Source organism: Protopterus annectens, chromosome 3.part0 (genome assembly GCF_019279795.1).
Source record: "Protopterus annectens isolate FY-2018-M chromosome 3.part0, PAN1.0, whole genome shotgun sequence".
In the NCBI taxonomy this organism is placed as follows: Eukaryota; Metazoa; Chordata; order Ceratodontiformes; family Protopteridae; genus Protopterus; species Protopterus annectens.
In genome coordinates this window covers 1,580,795,853-1,580,815,920 of record NC_056731.1, presented here as the reverse complement: position 1 = coordinate 1,580,815,920, position 20,068 = coordinate 1,580,795,853, and the positions used below count along the sequence as shown (strand labels likewise).

At 41.0% G+C, this 20,068-nt stretch overlaps 1 protein-coding gene across 1 annotated transcript in view; it reads right to left on the bottom strand.

The window, feature by feature from the left end:
- Nucleotides 1–20,068, bottom strand: part of CFAP418 (cilia and flagella associated protein 418) — a 354,461-nt gene that overhangs the window by 248,535 nt on the left and 85,858 nt on the right. Inside the window, exon 3 of the mRNA XM_044065930.1 lies at nucleotides 6,329–6,394. Within this exon, the coding sequence (XP_043921865.1) occupies nucleotides 6,329–6,394 (66 nt within the window). The remainder of the gene's footprint in view (nucleotides 1–6,328; nucleotides 6,395–20,068) is intronic.

Genomic DNA, 20,068 nt, shown 5'->3' with positions numbered 1-20,068 from the left:
GGGAATTCTAAAGTCTCCCATGAGCAAGGTATTAGGTTGCAACATAAATGTTGCCAGTAGGTCCAAGCATGCATTGTGAGCTTTTTGGGACATGAAAGGTGACCTACAGCCGGCTAGGATATGTTACAGGATTTTGTCTATGGCTACATGCATGTGGAGGAACTCCAGCACATCTTCCTGTCTGAACACCCTAGAGCTATGCTTGTTAGTAATGTATACTGAGAAACCTGATGGCCATGGAGTTCTTTGAATGTTTCACTTTGTACATCTACGCATTCCCTACCAGTCTAATCTTGGCAAGATCTCCTTCTTAAAATGGTAGGACATTACTTCATTTTATATATCATACAAGACTAACTTCAGTTCTTAACCATAGAATGACAACACAATATTTAAGAGGAAAAGAGAAAAAAGAACCACCTTAAAAAATGATACAGGGGATTTATTCCCCTTCTCCTTATACCATTACCCCTTTTCCCTTAATTATTTCAAGTCTCCTCGTATCATCTATATTCCCCTCTTCTTCCTATTTTATTAACTCGCTTTATAATGTCTCTGTATTCCATTTCCTAACCACATGTATCTGTCCTCTACTTCTACCTGTCTTGAATCCTCACCTTCGCCCTCCTCTTCAGATTATTTTTTTCTCCATTTTATCCAGCTACTCCATTTTTCAGGAAGTCTTCTTCCCCTCACTGTTGCTTTACTCTTTTCCTCTGGATATACTATCTCAATCATATTGCTTTCTTCCCCTCCCTGAAGATGGCTCTTGTCTCTTCCATTGGGGGTTGGCACAATGGTTAAGTTGCTTAACTCACAGATACGAAGTACAGTCTTTGATTCTCATCTTTGGAAGGGAAACTAGATCAGCTTAAAATGGCCCACAAGGGTAGCTAGCCCAGTACTTCCATATGAATCTTTTTCCTTACTGTCATTAGCAGCCCAGTCAGTTATTTCCCTTCTCCGATAATGCTCTCATAACCCAAAAGAAATATTTTCTTTGGCACTACTTCTGTTTGTGGGAACATTCCCCTACCATTATTTCTTGTCTATCTCTTTTAAAATGCACTAATTTAGAATGGATAAATATATTTTGGAGTTTTCCATCCATCCTCAACCCCTTTTCCCATTTTTGCATAAGGGGTCAGTGTGTCACTTCAACAGTGGCAATCATTTACAGCCAAGGTTTACACCACCATGTGGCTAGCCCTGCCACAATAGTTCATCCGTAACCACACGCACTCACACTTAGACTGTTCAATCCACCTGCTGCATGTCTTTGGAAAGTGGGAGGAAACCGAAGCACACAGTGGAAACCCACGCTAACACAGGAAGCACATGCAGACTCCATACAAAAGGCACCACAGCCAAGAATTGAATTGAGAAAACTCTTGCTGTGAGATGACAACTGTTGCACCACTATGCCGTCCTTCCAAAATATATGTATCCATACACCTCTATATTCTTGACAGCATGTCTCATCTGCCCGTGGGAACATATTGCTTAGTTCTGACAGCTTATAAATGTAACCAGGGCACAAAGATTATAAATCTATGTGCCCTGGATACATACACTGGTAGCTTAAAAATTTGTTACCATTCTTCACTCTTAATTGGCTCCTGTATTTTATTTGCCCACTGCTGCCTTTTATTTTCTCTCATCCTTCCCGCTTCTTTCATTTAATTCTTCTCTATTCATATCAGACCTCTAGCTGACCTACCTTCCATCACTTGGGACTCTATTACTTATACTACTCATGGTGTTTCTATCTCCCTGCCTACTTTTTTAAATTCCGCTCCACTGGGCAACCACTCATTGATAGTCCCACTCCATCCTATAATCTACTATCCCCTACAAGAATTTGACATTATCTGCTCCTTTCGCCACCTCCAACTTACCGTTTCCTTTGCTTCTTCACCTTTCATCCCTCTTACAGGTGTCAACTTTTTCCACCACACTTTCCAACCATTTTTTTGCCACTAGGCCTTAAACACACTTTGTGCTTCCTTTGTCAACTGTATTTGTACATTTCTCTCTGCTGTTGCCCTTATTGCTTCTATTACAACCCCTCTCTGGCTTTGTCTCCAAACCTTCCAACCTGGGATGACCCTCTAATATACTTATTCTTAATCTTGTCCACCCTTGTCACTCCCAGTGCAAATCTTAACATCTTTAACTCTGCCACGTCCAGCTCTGACTCCTGCCTTTTTGTCAATGCCACTGTCTCCAACCCATATGACATAGCTGTGGTCTCTTTACCCTCTTGTAGACCTTCCCTTTCTCTCTTACTGGTACTCATCTGTCACAAATCACTCCTGACACTTCTCCACCCACTACATCCCGCCTGTACTCTCTTCTTCACCTCTCTTCCACATTCACCATTACTCTGAACTGTTGATCCCAAGTATTTAAACTCATCCACCTTCGCCACCTCTACTCCCAGCATGCTCACCATTCCTCTATCCTCCCTCTCATTCACATACATATATTCTGTCTTAGTCCTGCTGACCTTCATTCCTCTTCTGTCTCGAGCATATCTCCCACCTCTCCAGGGTCTCCTCCACCTGTTCCCTACTCTCACTATGTCACCTGCAAACATCATAGTTCATGGAGACTCCTGTCTGAGCTCGTCTGTCAACCTGCCCATCATCATTGCAAATAAGAAAGGGCTCAGAGCTGATCCTTGATGTAATCCCACCTCCACCTTAAATGCATCTGTCACTCCCACCGCAGACCTCACCGCTGTCACACTACCCTCGTACATATCCTGTACCACTCTTACATACTTCTCTGACACTCACGACTTCCTTATACAATACCACAACTCCTCTCTAGGCACCCTGTCATATGCTTACTGCAAGTCCACAAAGACTCAATGCAAATCCTTCTGACCTTCTCTGTACTTTTCCATCAACACTCTTAGACCAAACATCGCATCAGTAGTGCTCTTTCCTGGCATGAAACCATACTGCTGATCACTAATCATCACCTCCCTTCTTAACCTAGCTTCCACAACTCCTTCCCATAATTTCATGTTGTGATTGATCAATTTAATCCCTTTGTAGTTACTACAGTTCTGCACATCACCCTTATTCTTAAAAATCATTACCAAAACACTTTTTCTCCATTTCTCAGGCATCTTCTCACTTTCTAAGATTTCATTAAACAATCTAGTTAAAAGCTCCACTGCCATTTCACCTAAACACCTCCATGCTTCCACAGGTATGTCATCTGGACCAAGAGCCTTTCCATTCTTCATCCTCTTCATAGCTATCCTTACTTCCTCCTTGCTAATCCACTGACTTCATGATTCACTATCTGCACATCATCCAACCTTCTCTCCCTCTCATTCTCTTCATTCATCAGCCCCTCAAAGTACTCTTTCCATCTGCTCAACACACTCTTCTTGCTTGTGAGCATGTTTCCCTCATTATCCTTTATCACCCTTACCTGCTGCACATCTTTACTAGCTCGGTCCCTCTGTCTAGCCAATCGGTACACGTCCTTTTCTCCCTCTTTAGTGTCCAACCTTTCATACAACTCTTCATACACATTATCCTTAGCTTTCACCACCTCTCTCTTTGCCATGCAGCTCATTTCCTTATACTCCTGTCTTTCTTCATCTCTCTGACAATCCCACTTCTTCTTCACCAACCTCTTTCTCTGTATACTCTCCTGTACTTCCTCATTCCACCACCAGGTCTCCTTGTCCTCCTTCCTCTTTCCAGATGTCACACCAAGCACCTTTCTAGCCATCTCCCTTACTAGTTCTGCTGTAGTTACCCAGCTATTCGGTAACTCTTCACTGCCACCCAGTGCCTGTCTTAACTCTTCCCTGAACTCCACCTCAAAATTACCCTTTTTCAATTTCCACCATTTGATCCTTGGTGCTGCCCTCACACTCTCCTCATCTTCTTGATCACCAATGTCATCCTACAAACCACCATCCTATTTTGCCTAACTACACTTTCCCCTGCCACCACTTTACAGTCTCCAATCTCCTTCAGACTGGCCCTTCTACATAAGATATAGTCCACCTGTGTGCATCTTCCTCCTCTTTTGTATGTCACCCTTACACTCTTGTATGTCACATACAAACATATATAAAGTCACGATTATTAGCATTATTTTTTACTACTACTGTTGTTAATGCTTCTAAAAGTAATGCCTGCATAGTGCCATCATTACAATGTATCAACTGCATTTATTAACGCTATCTTCAGTGTATTTAACCTTGCTATTTCTCCTGATGTATAATGTAGCAGTACATAACAGAAACACTGGACTGCATGAAGGCATGCAATTTAAGGCTGGTTTCTCCAGATAAGGGGGGCTCTGGGGTATCTCCTCTCCTAGTAGTTGCCTTCTGCTCAGCAAAAGGAATGCAGACCCCATGGTACCATTCAGAGAACAGAACCTTAAGCTACACTCTACACTGCTCTAAGAGATTAAAGTGTTAAGAGGTCTAAAATGCTAATACAAATCACAGGATATGGAGGAAAGTTTAATGTTTGCAAAGCAAACACTCATTTTTCTCTCCCAGAATATATTTTGTTTTTGTCAGAGCAATAAACCTCTGGGAGAGAAAAACAAGATGCTCCAAAGGCTGAAAATGGAAACACTGCAAAGCCTACTTTAGTTTTTTTTTTCTTTTCTCTTTAGTCACACTTGGATAGTCAGAAAGACATTCACTCAATCATGCTTCAGCATCTTGAACAAACTTTCAGTCATATGAGCTGCCCAGCTAACAGAGCTACAGATGGATTCTGAAAAAGCTTTGTTTGGGTATATCCCTGAGGGGGATCTGCTATAAATGCCTGAGTCGCAGGTACTGGAAAATCACGGTTTAAAAGCCAGGGGACTCAGGCATTTCGTAGCTCCCATTGGCTGCTGCTTGTGCTCAAACTTGACTACATGGTGACAGAATCTGATCATGTTAAGTAAAGCAGATGCAGATAGGGAGTGGGATTGCAGAATAGGCTTTCAAAGTAGTGACCGGAAGGGGGATTTAGGTATAGGGAGGGGTTGTTTTAGGGTTAGGGATTAGGATGGGAAGGGAGTTTCAGACTTAGGAAGAGGAAGTACTGGAGTTTTAGGTTTATGGAGTGATTGGGAACTTTAGAGTTAAGGAGAAAGAGGGGAGTACTACAGCTTGTATTAAAGACAGGGTGGGAGTCTTAGTGACAAAACTGGGGCACTGGCAGAACCCTGCAGTTCAGTGGGGTTGTGTGGTGACAGGGCTAGGTCATTAAGTAGGACTGGACAACAAAGAGTTATGGCACTTGTTATTTTATTACAAGTGACAGTAAGCATGTGTGCAAACCAATGCATGTATTAGACCCTCACTGAAGACTGATGTACAACCACACACTGAGAAAGGGAACTTAAGGCCTTAACACTGCATTTTGCTGATCCAGGGCCTGACACTCTACATAGGCAAAAGATGAACAATTTTAACTGTGGGACAGGAAAGTTGCCTTTATCAGGCCAATTTCTGCTGTGTAATTAAATGGACATTTGCCAAGGAGGACACTGTGGATTTGCTAATTACTGTCTTCAGTTTTCAAGATTCCCTAAAAAATGGGCACGTAAATCATAACTTTACCTTTAAGTATTCATCAAGGACCAAGGAGCCTTGAAAGGATTCTGCTAACAAAATGTCTGCAGTGATCTTTATATACAAAAAGGGAAAAGAAAAATCCACTGAAGTTGCGAGTAACACTTCGATGCATATGAACTGCAGATGCCAGCAGACAGTATGAGGGTACATATCCCATTCCCCTCTTCAAGACAGACTGTTGCAAATACTTAGGACTCTGAGGTCAGTACGCTTAGTAATACAGCCATGATATTTCTTAGTTCAAGACACCTGCTCAAAATAATTACACTGCTACTGAAAATAAGGATTTGCACTGCAATTAGTTTTTGAAAAATTTAAAAACAGCATTTATGTAACACAAGAGAGTTAATGGTGTTGTTAGTTATAATTTTACGGTGTATTTACAGCATTATGCTTGTTAGTTTTTGCAATGTTATTTTTCACTGTACTCTATTAAAATTGCAATAAAAAATGTAAGACAAAAGGGAAACAAAACATTCCACATCAGGTCAGCTTCTCAGCTGTAAACACCCCTAAAAGTATGTGCTCACAAAATCCAGTAAAGGTTAACTACATATGGGTTCTGAATAGTTTACACTACATCCTGGAAAACACTTTCAAACTGGTTAACTCTTAATTTACATGAGCAATGAGCTTACACAGACTACATGGCAAAACTGGAAAGAAAATAAACACATGTACATTAAACTGCGTAAACAAACTCCTTACCTCTGAGAAATATTTGTGCCTATTCCACATGCAAAAGAGCTCCCACCAAGGTAAACTGGACAGCATCTAGAAAAAAGTAACATGCATATGTATTCATTTCAACAGCATAAATATTATAAACTAAACATTTTAACACTAAATCTTTATTTAATAAGCATTACTAATATATAAATATTCAGAAAGCTTTATTCCAAGCAACTTCACTGCAATGCAATGCTCATCTAAAAAGTAGCCTTACAAAGGAATAATGGATTAGCTCTTACCAAGTCTTTGCGGCATAAGTGCAGAACACTATACCTCTCTTAGTTCACACAGGTTTGGACTTTCATACAGTGAATGACATATTCAAATTAATTATGACATACATAAATTAACTCTGACTGGCAGGATGCATGCCTGAAGTAATGGATTTGCACTAGGGAAAAGTAGTTCATGAATAGTCATGTTACTAATGAATCTTCAAAACAAGCCAGACTCCCTGATTAAAAAAAAAATATATATATACTATTTAGTTCAGATCCTTCAGGTAGCACTCAAACTTTGACAACTACCTTATAATAAGAAATAATAGCAAAAATGTGACAGAGTAACTGCCTGCCCAGTAATAGGAAATGACAATACAGAATGGAATATTAAAACATTTTTTTCAGTAACAGTGTTACTGCCTTGCTATACACATACCCAGCAAAAGGGAAACCGAGGAAGGAAAAAAGATCCGCCACAGAGCACAAGACCAAGAGATGCAAGGAGCAAACACATTTGTTTTCCAGAAGTGCAGTGGTGGTGCACAAACAGGAAAAAAGGCTTCAGAACATACTTCTTTACTGTACCCTTTTTGGCAGAAAGTCCCCAGTTCTGCCCTGGTCCTCATAACCTTTTTGATTTTATGGTAAATTACTAAGGTTTAAGTCAATCAATATTGCAAGACATTACAGTTGCATACATAATGTTCAGAAAATGCATCTTGATGCAAACCCTGTTTTCTTACATGAATTAGATTTATTTATTTTTGCTTTGTCCAGTACTCTTGAGGAAAGAAGTTGAGTTGTATACTTTAGAAATGGCTTGCTTTAGGTTTATTCCTTACCTACCTTCTGTGTAATATGGTAGGCAAGGTATATTCATTATGTATGAATGACAAAGCATGTCTAAATTATGCTGTGGGTAGAATTTGGGTAGGGTTTGCTATTGCACATCTGGGGGGGATAGTGTTGTACACTATTGCTGGCTTAATAAATCCCTTATATATTTCATGTAGCACTTAGAATCTCTCATCTCACAGTATAAATGCATTATCTCCAAGCAAACAATACAACATATGTAAAAATACTGCAGATAGCAGTTGTACAAAGGTCTATCTGAATATACCCTAATTTAACTATTTAAAATGTATACATATTTTTTGATTACTATGCAGCTAAAAACAGAGTTGTGAGTGCTACTCCCCATATCAGCTGATCTTGTGAATAAATCACTTAAGTTCTACTTCTCAGGAGCCCTTTCACTGGTTATTTCATGTTTTGTCCTTGAACTCCGATACTTGAGCAAAGTACCCCCTTGTGGCACATGCTGCAGCATTCAAATACTGGTATAAGGAGGTCATCCAGATACAGAATCCCAGTGCTTGACTTGACCCCCAATGAATGTACATATACTACCCTTTATTGCAGCTGAACTTTATATACGCCTACCACTTGTTCCCCTATTTTATATTCTCCTTCATCATACTTCCTATCCTCTTCTCCCTCCACTGCCTACCACCCCCCCCCCCTTCGAGAACATAGTCTGGAGCTCATAATGCATATTTGCAAATATCCTGAAAACTAACCCATGGGTGCAGTATACTTTGTTATACTTTTAAAATATGCGTAACTGTACATGGATATGCCTTTGCATCACTTTCTCTTCACTGTACCTCTCCAAATTCAATATGTATATTATGTATCTGTTCTTCCTTGGTAATTGTAACCCTTGGCTGAACCTGAAAAAGGTCCACTGGTTTGGTATTCTACCCCAGGTAAAAATAAAATGAGTTGCACTCGTGTGTAAAACAAACAAGTAGTCTTTAAAATTATAAGCCTGTAATTACTTATAAATGGGCTCCCTGCTGAGCATAGATGTCAGATCCTGCTCAGCACATGGGGGGGGGGGGGGCTAAGGAAGGAAACAGATCCACTACACAGCACACACTGAAGACCAGGAGACATAAGGAGCAATTATACTTGTTGCTTTCATAGGTCTCTCTGTGGTGGGTCTAAACTTGAAAAGAACCCAAACAAGCGCTCACAAAAAGGGAGGCAATTCACAAAGTCTTTATGAAAAAACATACAGGACTGAACACTGGATCCCCAATGCACCACACAACATCCATAAGTGGAAAGCTAACTAATAATACTACTTAAAAGAAATGAAGCCCAGGAAAACAAAATCAGGAATCCAACTTCTGGAAACTTACAATCATGGCCACTACCCACCTACCCCTTGGGAGAGGAGGGGACGAAACCTCAAAGACCGGAAATGGACAATGACTAGCTCAAAGACAAATGACTAGACTTCCATCTGTGCCTCCGTCAAACAGAGAACAGCTAGTCTAACCACCTGGCCTGTGTACCAGCTGGTGTATTTATCAGAATGCCTTGGAAACAACAGCCAATAAGCGTAGCTTCCAGCTTTCATGGGGTATTAACAATCTGCTAGAAGAAATGCATACCACATGACATGCAAATCCTTGTACTTCAGTTATTACAACATTTAAAACTATTTAGCCCATATGCTACATTCTTTTTTTCTACTTGCAAATTTAAGTTGTATACAATTTATAATGTAGCAGCATGCACTAAGCTGTACTAATCATTTTAAATTAACCTTCATTCTACCCTAAGCAAGGTCATCTGTTCATATCAACAAAATTTTCTGTAAGTGCAACTATCCCGTCTTTAGCATCATGACTGACTCTTAAAACACCCATATATTTTCGATGGTCTACAATATGTCTGGAATACATTAGACTGTTTTTGTGAAAAGTTAATCTTCCTTTTGTGACTATTCTTGCTGTACTCCAATCTTATTTTAAGGCATGAATAGAGGAGCCACTCTGCAACTCGTGCCACAATTACATCCTATTTTCATGCTACAGTATTGGCTATGGTAATTCTGTCTGCTTTTCTTCCTTGAGCTTCAATTTATGTCCTATAAAATGTCTACAATTCTTCCTTTACAATTTTCCATCTTTACACAAAATGTTGCTGCTTTACAACAACTTCAGATACAGACTGTGGGTGTTTCCATGTTTTATGTACCGTGCATTTATTCTGGCTTATATTCATAGTCAGCTTGGATAGCATACACCAGCCCACACTAGGGCATGTAGTGATTCACAGCAGAGCACAGCTAGTGCTACAGAGTCAGGAAACCAAGTAAGAATACGGTATGCAAACTATGATGCACAGTTTAATGAGAGCACAATGAGAAGCAAAATGAGCACCTCTACATTATGCAATGTAGCTCAAGGTTATGCAGGAAAGGCCCCAGAAGAACAGCATGTCCCTTAAGTTGCTATTATCTTTAAAAGAAGAACTTGAACTTCTTTATTAATAAAGGCTTTTCCTCTGACAGAGGACATACCAAGTGAGCTACTGCTTGTGGGGGGGGGGGGGTGAACTGTCTTTGCAATTTGCTCGTCTATCATGACACTGCATAACTGTTCAGTTGTGAAGTTGTGCGCACTGTCAGGCTTCTGTCTTTCACATACATGTGGGCCTGTAGCTTAGTTGTGAAGCTGTGGGCATACTTCCAAGCTTCAGCTATCTTAAATGTAAATGTGGAAAAATACAGTTACATAACTTTACTTCAAACATCTACTGATATGGTAAGTAAATCACTGCTTTAGTAGTCTTTGGCTATATGGGATATATTTTGCCAAGGAGAGAGTGGTCATCCAGTCTTGCAAAGTCTCTGGCTCCCATCCACACATGTGCCCAGACTGCTGCACCTCAAACTCCAAAGGGGGGAAAACAGCAGCTTAGCACCAAAATCCCTCAAGACTTTCTTGCTCCCAAAAGGGAGAGAACCTTCTGTCACAAAGAAAAAAGAGAGAGAAATTAGGAACCCATGACTTTAATAAAAAAAAAAAAATGTAACTAATTATATACATAAAACAGGAGAATGGGGAGATAGTGTTAAGTGCAACTCATGTGATTGCACTATGTTCATCAGTATCACTGCTGCCTTTAGCCTTTAACTATATGGGTATATTACCATAGCTTATCCAACATGGGAAGACGAAAGATTAGGATCCAAAAGCCCCTGAAGAATGGTCCTAGCAAAGCCTGTTCTGAGCTTAAAAAAGGAATCCAGTTTGTGATGTTTTGCAAAAATATGTATGCTTTGTAAAAATATAGAGGATCAAGTGGCTGCCTCTAGGATGCTTCTAGAGTCCACTTCTTTCCAGTATGTCACTCAAGACAAGGCTGTAGTAGAATGTGCCTTGATTCTGCCTGGAAGTGAATTACCATGGTGTGAATAATACAAAGCAATAGTAAGGAAAGTGCAGTTGTGTACACTTAACCATAAATGTAGATGTTCTAGTGTATTCACTGTTGCAGTCATCACCTATCCCTGTTGTGGTAGCCCTTGGCAGGCTCGAATACCAGAGTCAATGTTTTTCTGTGTCAGCTGTCTCATTGATGGTGAACCCTAGGGAAGTTACGAGGGTTTTGACAAAGAGAAGGTCCTGGAGCAGCTTCTCTTTGCACTCTGCCTGAATGAGGCAGATGTCCAGATAAGGGCAAATCTGTATATTCCTCTGTCTGCAAAATGCTATGGCCGCGGCTAAGCATTTGGTGAATACTCTGGGAGCAGTAGATAAGCCAAAGGGAAGCGCGGAGAACTGAAAGTATTGTGAGCCTGCTCTGAAGTGCAGGAATGTCTTGCAGGGTTCCCTTATAGGTAACGTGGAGGTAGGCATCACTTAGGTCTAGGATGACTAACCAAGCATTTTTTGCCAGCACAGGCGGCAGCTGCTGCAAAGTTAGCATTTTGAATTTTGGGACCATCAGAGAGGTGTTCAGAAAGGGTAGATCCAGGATGGGGCATCAAGTGCCCTCTTTTCTGGGTACAAGGAATAGTCTGGAATAAAAGCATTTGCCTGTTTGATCTGAGGGGACAGGTTCTACTACTCCCTGGGATATGAGAGTTTGGACCCGTTTCAATGCCTCTGCCCATTCATTTGGAGATAAGTCTGGGTACCCTCTTGGACTTTGGAGTTCGTTGAAAGAGAATTTGTATCCCTGAAAAATGATCTTTAAGACCCATTGGCCCTTTTTTATAGAAAGCCAATTTTCTTTGCAGAGGGAGAGCCTTCCTCCTAGCTTTTGGTGAGTGAAAAAAGGGCAGAGGGGGGAGGGAGTCATTGAGAGTTTTTGCCATAGAAGGATGGCTTAGAACTCCCTGCCTTTGGGACGGAAGTGGTCCACTCTTTGGTTTTCTGCTGTCCCTGGGATAGGGGCCTGGGTAGTATGTCCCTTTGGGGCTTACCTTGCCCATGTCTACTAGGTGCAGGGAAGGACCAGTGCATAGAGGGAAAGTTCCTGCTGAACCTAAGAGGGTGAACCTGGAAGAAATCTTTTACTGTTTACACAGATTTTGCTTTGTCTTCCATCTTTTTAAGCACCTCTTCTGCTTTTACTCCAAACAAGTGGTGCTTATCCAGGGATGCATCAATTAATTTAGACTTGACATGATCAGGGAGAGGTTGTTCCTTCAACCATGCATGTCTCCTAATAACAGATCCTGACAATGTTGCCCGGCTTGAGGCTTCTAGGGCATCATATCCACAGTGTAATGAGTGTTTGGCCACTTGACAAGTAAATCTGCTAACTCTTTTGAATTGGCACAGCCAGGAAAGGTTGAAATCTTTTGCTTTAATAGTTCCAAAGTGTGTTGTTAATATTTTAACATATGGAACTGACAGTTGAGTGCTCTGATAGCTAAGCTTGCAGAGGTGTATACTTTTTACCCCATATGTCCAGAGCTCTGGAATCCTTGTCAGAAGGAATAAGATTCTTGGCAGAACTAGTCTTAGCTCCTTTTGGTCCCTGTGTAATGACCCCTGGGTCTGCAGCAGGATTTCTGTACAGGTATTTGTGAGAATCCAGTACTCTGTAATACCGGTCAGGTTTACTGGGAGCAAGTGGGAGGACGTCAGGGGCTAAGCTGGATTCATGGAAAACATCATCCACCACTTCCAAGATAGGGGGGATGGCCAGAGGTCTGTGCTGGGGCAGGTCCCGAAACTCCTAGTCTTTTCTTAGACTGGGGAAAGTCCTGAGATTCCCATTCAAAATGTTCCCCGAGGGTGAGAAGGGTTTCCCCAAAGGAAAGATCTTCTGGTGGGGAGGCAGAAGGAATGGATTCCTCTGCACCTGAATCCTCATAAGCAATCAGAGGCTGTTGTTCCTCTTCAAAATCTGAATAATCAGATTCTTCAGAATCCTGTTCTGTCAATTTCAGGAGAAGGGTGTCTTTTCTTTTAAAAGTTGTGGCCTGACTACCCCTGATAAGGGAAATAAGATCCTACGCCATTTTAAGCATTTGGGCTTGGGGTAGTGGGGCAGGAGGAAGATGGTGGCTGGAGGCAGATTTTCTAGGAGTGGCCTGGCTTCTACGCCTAAAGGTATCCATTAATCCGAGAGAAATGGTAGTCGTATGAGAAGACGTCATTTTTTTGTCTAGATTCGGTAGTGTGAGAGGCCTCCATTAAAACCGGTGCCTGTGTCACGGCTCTGACCCCAGCCGAGGCACAGACAACCAAAGGCTCGGAAGACGAAGATTTCTGCGGCATACCGGACTGTGAAAGGGTCTCGGTAGAGGCCTGCGTAGATATCGTATGGGGCATCAGGGGCTGCGAAAGTGCCTCACTGAATTCCAGAGAACAGACGTTAAACAGGAGTTTAGCGGTAGAGATGTCGGAAGGCTTAGTCTTATGTGGTCTGTCTCTATCTTTAACTCTACGTTTTTTCAGAATGTCTATGGATTGGTGGCTGATGGACGCCATTTTGGAATGTGAAGACGGAAGATGAAAATACCTGGCTACAATAAGAGCTCTAGGGCGAATGGTTCTTGCATTTAAGAGGGCACAGAACCAGCAATGGGGGACATTATGGTCTGGGCCGAAACAAGTGACGCAGTATGAATGGAAGTCTCAGTGTGGGATCTGCTTTCCACAGGTGAGACAATTAACTTTTTTCGGACATTGGTTAGTGCAAGAAAAAAGGATCCCTAAAGGGGTACTTTGCTTTAGAAGTTTTCAGCTGTAATTCAAACTCTGGTAGTGACCGATCGGCACACTTGCAAACTGCTTCTGCTACGGGCTCCATGGCAAGAAAGAATGATGTAATGGCGTCGGATGCCTTGCTTTATAGCATTGATGACCTGACGTCAGTCTACAGGCGACAGCAGCCGATGCAAGAAAACATGGACTTTGGTATTCGGGCCAGCCGAGAGCTACCACAGCAGGGATATCCCGCAGGTGATGACTGCAACAGTGAAACATGAAGAACATCAACCATCTGAAAATAGTCTGTTTTGATATAGATTGTCCTTTCTTTTGTCCTACCACTGGAAAAAAAAACTGTTGAATTTTCCTAAAGGACTTATTTCTATTGTGATAATACAAGAGATTAGCCTGTGCATGAATGTCTACAGATTGTTGGCAGACGGACGCCATTTTGGAATGCAAAGACGGAAGATGAAAACACCTGGCTACAATAAGAGCTCTACGATGAATGGTTCTCACATTAAAGAAGGCACAGAACTGGCAATGGGGGACATTGTGGTCTGGGCCTAAACAAGTGACGCAGTATGAATGGAAGTCTCAGTGTGGGATTTGCTTTGCATAGGCGAGACAATTTTTTTTAACTTTTTCGGACATCGGCTAGTGCAAGAAAAATGGGTTCCCAATGGGATACTTAACTTTAGACATTTTCAGTTGTAATTCAAACTCTGGTAGCAACCGACTGGCACACTTGCAAACTGCTTCTGCTACAGGCTCCATGGCAAGAAAGACTGATGTAATGGCATCGGCTGCCTTGCTTTACAGCACTAACGACCTGATGTTAGTCAGCAAGCGACAGCAGATGACACAGAAAAACACTGACTCTGGTATTTGCGACAGCCGAGGGCTACCACAGCAGGGATAACCCACAGGTGATGACTGCAACAGTGAAACATGAAGAACATCCCTCTCTTCCCCAGAGTTTCAGGTCCAGGATGGAAAACTAGGAGACGGATGGCTTGATTCAAAAGTAAACTCAACAACTTTTGGCATGAATAATTTGTTCTTAAAGTAAATTTATCTCCATGGGAAACCAAATAGGGATCACCCACCATGAGAACTAGTAACTCAGCTACTAGTCTTGAGGATGTCAGAATAAGCAATACAGTCTTCCATGTCAAGAACTAGAAATCGGACTGATGAGCTGGCTCACAGCAAGACAGAGAATGTCTGTAGCACAAAGAAATGACTGAAGGCTAGATGAATAGGAATATAATAAGCATCCTTTAAATCCAAGGTTAAAGGAACTCAAATGAGAAAGAAGGGGTATCAGATGGTGAAGTTTAAGCACCCTACACTAAACATAATGGTTAAGGAAAAAAAGTCCCAGAACTGGTCTTTAGGCATTTTCTGTCTTTGGCATCAAAACATTCTTGAATGAAAACCTTTTACCAAGTGAAAAGGAGGAACTGTTTCTACTATCCCCTGAGTCAGCATGTGCTGTAGGGAAGGAGGGAACAGTGGGGCTTGGTCTGATGGATGTGGAATAATTCCCTGAAATGGAGGAATTTCTTCTCATTGCCATCTGTAACCTTGCTGAATGAGCCTCCAGAACTCTCTTGTCTGAAACAATATGTTGCCACAGAGACAGATGGAGATTCAGACTTTCTGGAAGTGATAAAGGAGTGTCAAGGTGATATAGTCATTATGCATTATCCAACTGTTCTTTCTTCTGGGGAATTCCTGAGAAATCCCCAGGGTGAATTTTTTATTTCCCATCCACTCATCAAGATTTCTCTTGAAGAGGGCCAGAGAGGTGCTCTCCTTGACATGTATGGGAAGCAGAGCCCCTCTGGCCCTCCAAGAGAAATCTTGATTAGTCTCCAGCTTCTGCTTTTCCAGGAGGGCTGACAATTCCCTAGAAACCTATATAAATCCAGTGAAACATCATTTTAGTACCTCACCAACAAGTAATCTAATACGGCACAGCCATAGCAAAGGGACTCTATCAAGACAGACAACTTATCCAATAGGGGATACAGTGGAGTCTGAACAAGCCAGGAATTTTTCATGTTCCTCTTAGCTGAAAGAAGATAGACTGAAGCTGAAACTCAATTTCTCTTTTAGAAGCCAAAGCTCTGTAAGATTTCAGAAGGACTGCTGAAATGCGAGCTGCATTTTACAATTAAGCAAAGTCATCATCAGACCCCCTTTTTCCTATTTTTCTACATTGGGTTGGGGTGTTGTGTTAACTGTCACCTCTCTCTTGATTCAATTCTAAACTCCTGCTGGCTTCTACACTCATTCCTGTCTGTTGCAGATCTTCTCTCACACAATCCACCCACCTGTTTTGATGAATGCCCTCATTTCCTCTCCTCTGTCTGTTCCAAATCATCTTCACTAGATTGTCTTCTGCTTTTCTACACATGCCCAAACAACCATAATCTGATCTCTTTGATTTTTTCTGCAATTGGAGCTACTTTGGCTTCTACTCTTATGTCCTCATTTCTTCAAGTGTCCCACAGTGTGCATCCTACCGCCCATCACAGAGGTACTTAATTTCCATCACCTCTAGCTTCATCTGCTCTACCTTTACTGCCCAGGTTTGTGCATCACACACAGTAGAACTTGTCAGACCACCATTTTTGGTACAACTTACTTTTCAATTTCTTTGGCATTCTTCTCTCATATACTATACCTGACACTCTATGCCAGTTGGCTGCAGCCCCTTTAATTCTAGCTTTGACCTCTTCATTCAGACTTTCCTTCTCCTCAACCATGCCTCCCAGATACTTGAAGCTATTAATCTGTTCAAATGTCTTCCCTTTTATCTCAATTCTCAGCTTCTTCTGATTTCCCCAATTTGCTGTCATTACCACTGTCTTGTCTGTACTTAGTTTCATCTCATGTGCCTTCAAGTTTTGCATTCCATTCCCCTAACCTTTGCTGAAGTTCTGGATCAGAGTCTGCCTGTAATGTCACACTGCCTGCATACAGCAACTTTGTTTATTTGCCCCCTCTGAACTGTATACTAATGTAGTCCATCACCAGTATGAACAGCAGTGGGCTGACAGATGTACCTTGATGTACACCCACTCCCACTGGGAACCCCTCTGGTGAGACCGAATACTTAGTACTCGAGGCATTAGGTCCTTGTACATAGCCTGCACTAATTCTACCAATGCTTCTGGGATTTCGAACTACCACAGTACTACCCAAATCAGCTTTCATGGAACCTTGTCATATGCTCTCTCCAAGTCTAGGAATCCCCAGGTGGACTCTTTCCTCATTTCTCGCTTGTTTAGCTGAGAGACAAGGGTTGATTGGTCAATTCTAGTGTTTCTATTTTACTTTTGTTTTGTGGTACTTCCTTGTTTTAGTCGAGCTACAAGGTGGTGAGCATTCTGCATTACCTTGTGCTGATTTCAAAGTTAGTGAGAGAATCTACAAAACTAAGTGCCATTTTCCATTTATTCTGACTCAAACTGCACTTGTACTTTATTAACTGCACTGTTTTATTAACTTGCATTACATCTGCACTGTATTTTTTCACTGGTTTTACTGTTAAACTGGTTAACTGTTTAACGGAGTGTGAACTGTTCTGCTGTTAATTTAAGCGTGTATTTGTTCTCCTGTGTTAAATTGACCTAAACAGTGTTTAAATATCTTTAGCATAGTCTGGTTATAGGATTTGATGTATCCAGATATGTTTGTGTCATTCCTGTGCTGCCTGCTATGCCATCTTGTCTAGGCTGGGGCCTACTTGCACTTAGTGGTAGCAAGTGAACTGGTTGGAACTGGTCTGGTATTGGGTGTTTAGCCAAGAGCTCAGGAAGAAGGGTTGATTGGTCATTTCCAATGTTTCTATTTTACTTTTGTTTCTGTGGTACTTAAACCCCAGATTTCAAAGTTGCACACCATCGCTGCACTGTTTTAGCCCTTTGTGAGGTATCTCAGCTCCATTTTTTCCCTTACCAGCACTCCTGTGTAAGTGAGGCCCTCCCTTGCAGCTACTGCATTGATTTTTATCCAGCCCTATTTACACCTATAGGTACTCTCCTCACATAGTACCTACTCTACTATCCCTGGCCTCTCTTCCACATATTCTGACAACCATGGACAAACAATTTCCTAAGGTTTCTCCTGCTAGTCTACTTGACATGGGCATCCTGAGACAGTCTAGCAACTGCCTCATGTACATGGACAACCCTCTACTACTACCACCTAGGAACACAATATGTGGGAGATGCAATTATATTAAGAACCTAGAATTCTTGCTGTCTCAATCACAAGCCAGTACATCTGTCACTGAGAAGGTTGCCTGCTCAAACACCACACCTCTACCACCACCCACACCTGTACAACACACTCCCAGATATGCAGAAGTTCTCTACAAAAACATACCTAAACAGAAGAGACCTCAGAGGCAAAAACACACATGCACATCACAACCTATAGCACCAAACACCACACACAGTACACATGCCTGTGAGCCTCAATCTCTAAGGCCCGGCCACAAACCCAACATACTGGTCATAGGAGACTATCGTGAGACACACAGATGTGTCCCACACCAGGCTAGACAAGGAGAAAATTACAAGTAAGTTGCTTGTCATGTGCTAGAATCTAAAAACCAGAAGACAAAATTACCCTGTACTTGTGAACGCCAAGGGAATTCTTGTATAGTCCACACTTGTAAATTCTCCACACTCAAATGGCTGCTGTAGACAGAATCCAGGATAAAATCAGTTATGTTAGATGCTAAATAAATGTCCACAAAGAGGTCCTATACGACAAAATATCCATATGAATCAAGTCGTAAAAAAGATTTCTCCAAAAGCTTTATTGAACCAATACTGTGAAGTGCTTTTCGTCCCACTAATAGTGGGACTTCTTCAGACAAACAGATTCTAACAAAAACAAAAAAAAGGTTTAAATACTGGTTTTGGCGCCAAAAAGGTGCCGTTGCTAGGTTACAGTTCTGTGCTTCAATTAATTAAAGGAATAGTGTCCTAACAACTAATGAGGTGAATCTATGAATGAATTTAAAACAAAATCAACAAAACTTCAGAACCATTAAAAAGATTAAAAGCATCGCTAAGATGTCATTATTACAGTATCTAAAGAAATACTAAATATAAAACAAATATAAAAATATATAAAGTATGTATGGTAATACAAATCACATCTATATGTTACTACATGTTTCAGACTAAGGAATGAGCAGTAACAAACAAAAACCAGTATGTACAAAAGTTACTCAACTTGAGCACTGAATACATATATAAATAAATCACATCAAAGAATCGAGTAGTTACAAAAAAGAAAGGACGTTGTTGTGGGAAATTATGCAGATAGCTACCAATTCAACAGCATTCGAATTTTATTTGTTACCAATATGACTATGACAGGATTTTCTTTATCATAGACCAATATATTGATAAAATTAAGGAAGGAAAATGCAAGAAACTGAAAAGGGACAGAATAGCGTACAGTAATGGGTTAGCATACCCTAAACCTCCCCCCCTCCCAGAATAACGCTAATTTTACTTCTATGGCTACCCTTCAAAGTAACATCATAGGCCAAAATGAAGAAAGAAATAATATTAATGAAGAAAATGGATTTAGTAACAATAACAACCAATCTTTGTACCAAGAGAATGATAACAACAGTGCTGAACAGGTACCCCATGTTGGGACCCCACAGCGCTCCTCAAATTTTCGGACAGGAGCCTCCCATTACAATTTACGGAAAACCACTTATTACAGCCCCAACTATCTGAACAGGAACAGCACCAACAACCATGGGAGGAGGGGGAGGTAAACCTGGATTCTTCAAACCATTTGACTATTTTATACAATTCATCTAAAGACTTTAAAATTTACAATTTTTCTTCAGTTTATGTTACACCAAATATTATTGAATTATTAGCCCGAGGTCATTCATTTGTTCCTACCTGTCGGGCTAATTTAGTCACAACTATTGTTGATTTTAAGTTGTTTTTGAGGAAATTAAATTTGCGCATGTATTTTAGCAATACAAATCCAGTTGACAACAAGTTTCATATAGCAAATACATTTATTCCACCGACACATCCAGTTTTGGCAGCCTTTGAATTAATGTATGAAAACGACTTTAGGAATATGCTTTACTTAAACAGTTTAATGTACGACCTAATATTTCCAAAGAGGACAGATTGTCTCTCACATTATTAAAATATACTGCTATTCGGTTTATTCAACCTGACAAGGGTGGCGGTTTGGTTATGACGACACAATCACAATATATTGAGAAAATGGAATCTCTCCTCGACAATACTGCTTATCAATTATCGTCCAAGAACGAAATGTATCAAGTGTATAAAATCATAAAATCTACATTTAACGACTTCTTTATAGAGGGAAGGATTGACTTGACTACATTTAATTATTTGAACATGCTTGCACCCAAGATTCCTATTCTTTTT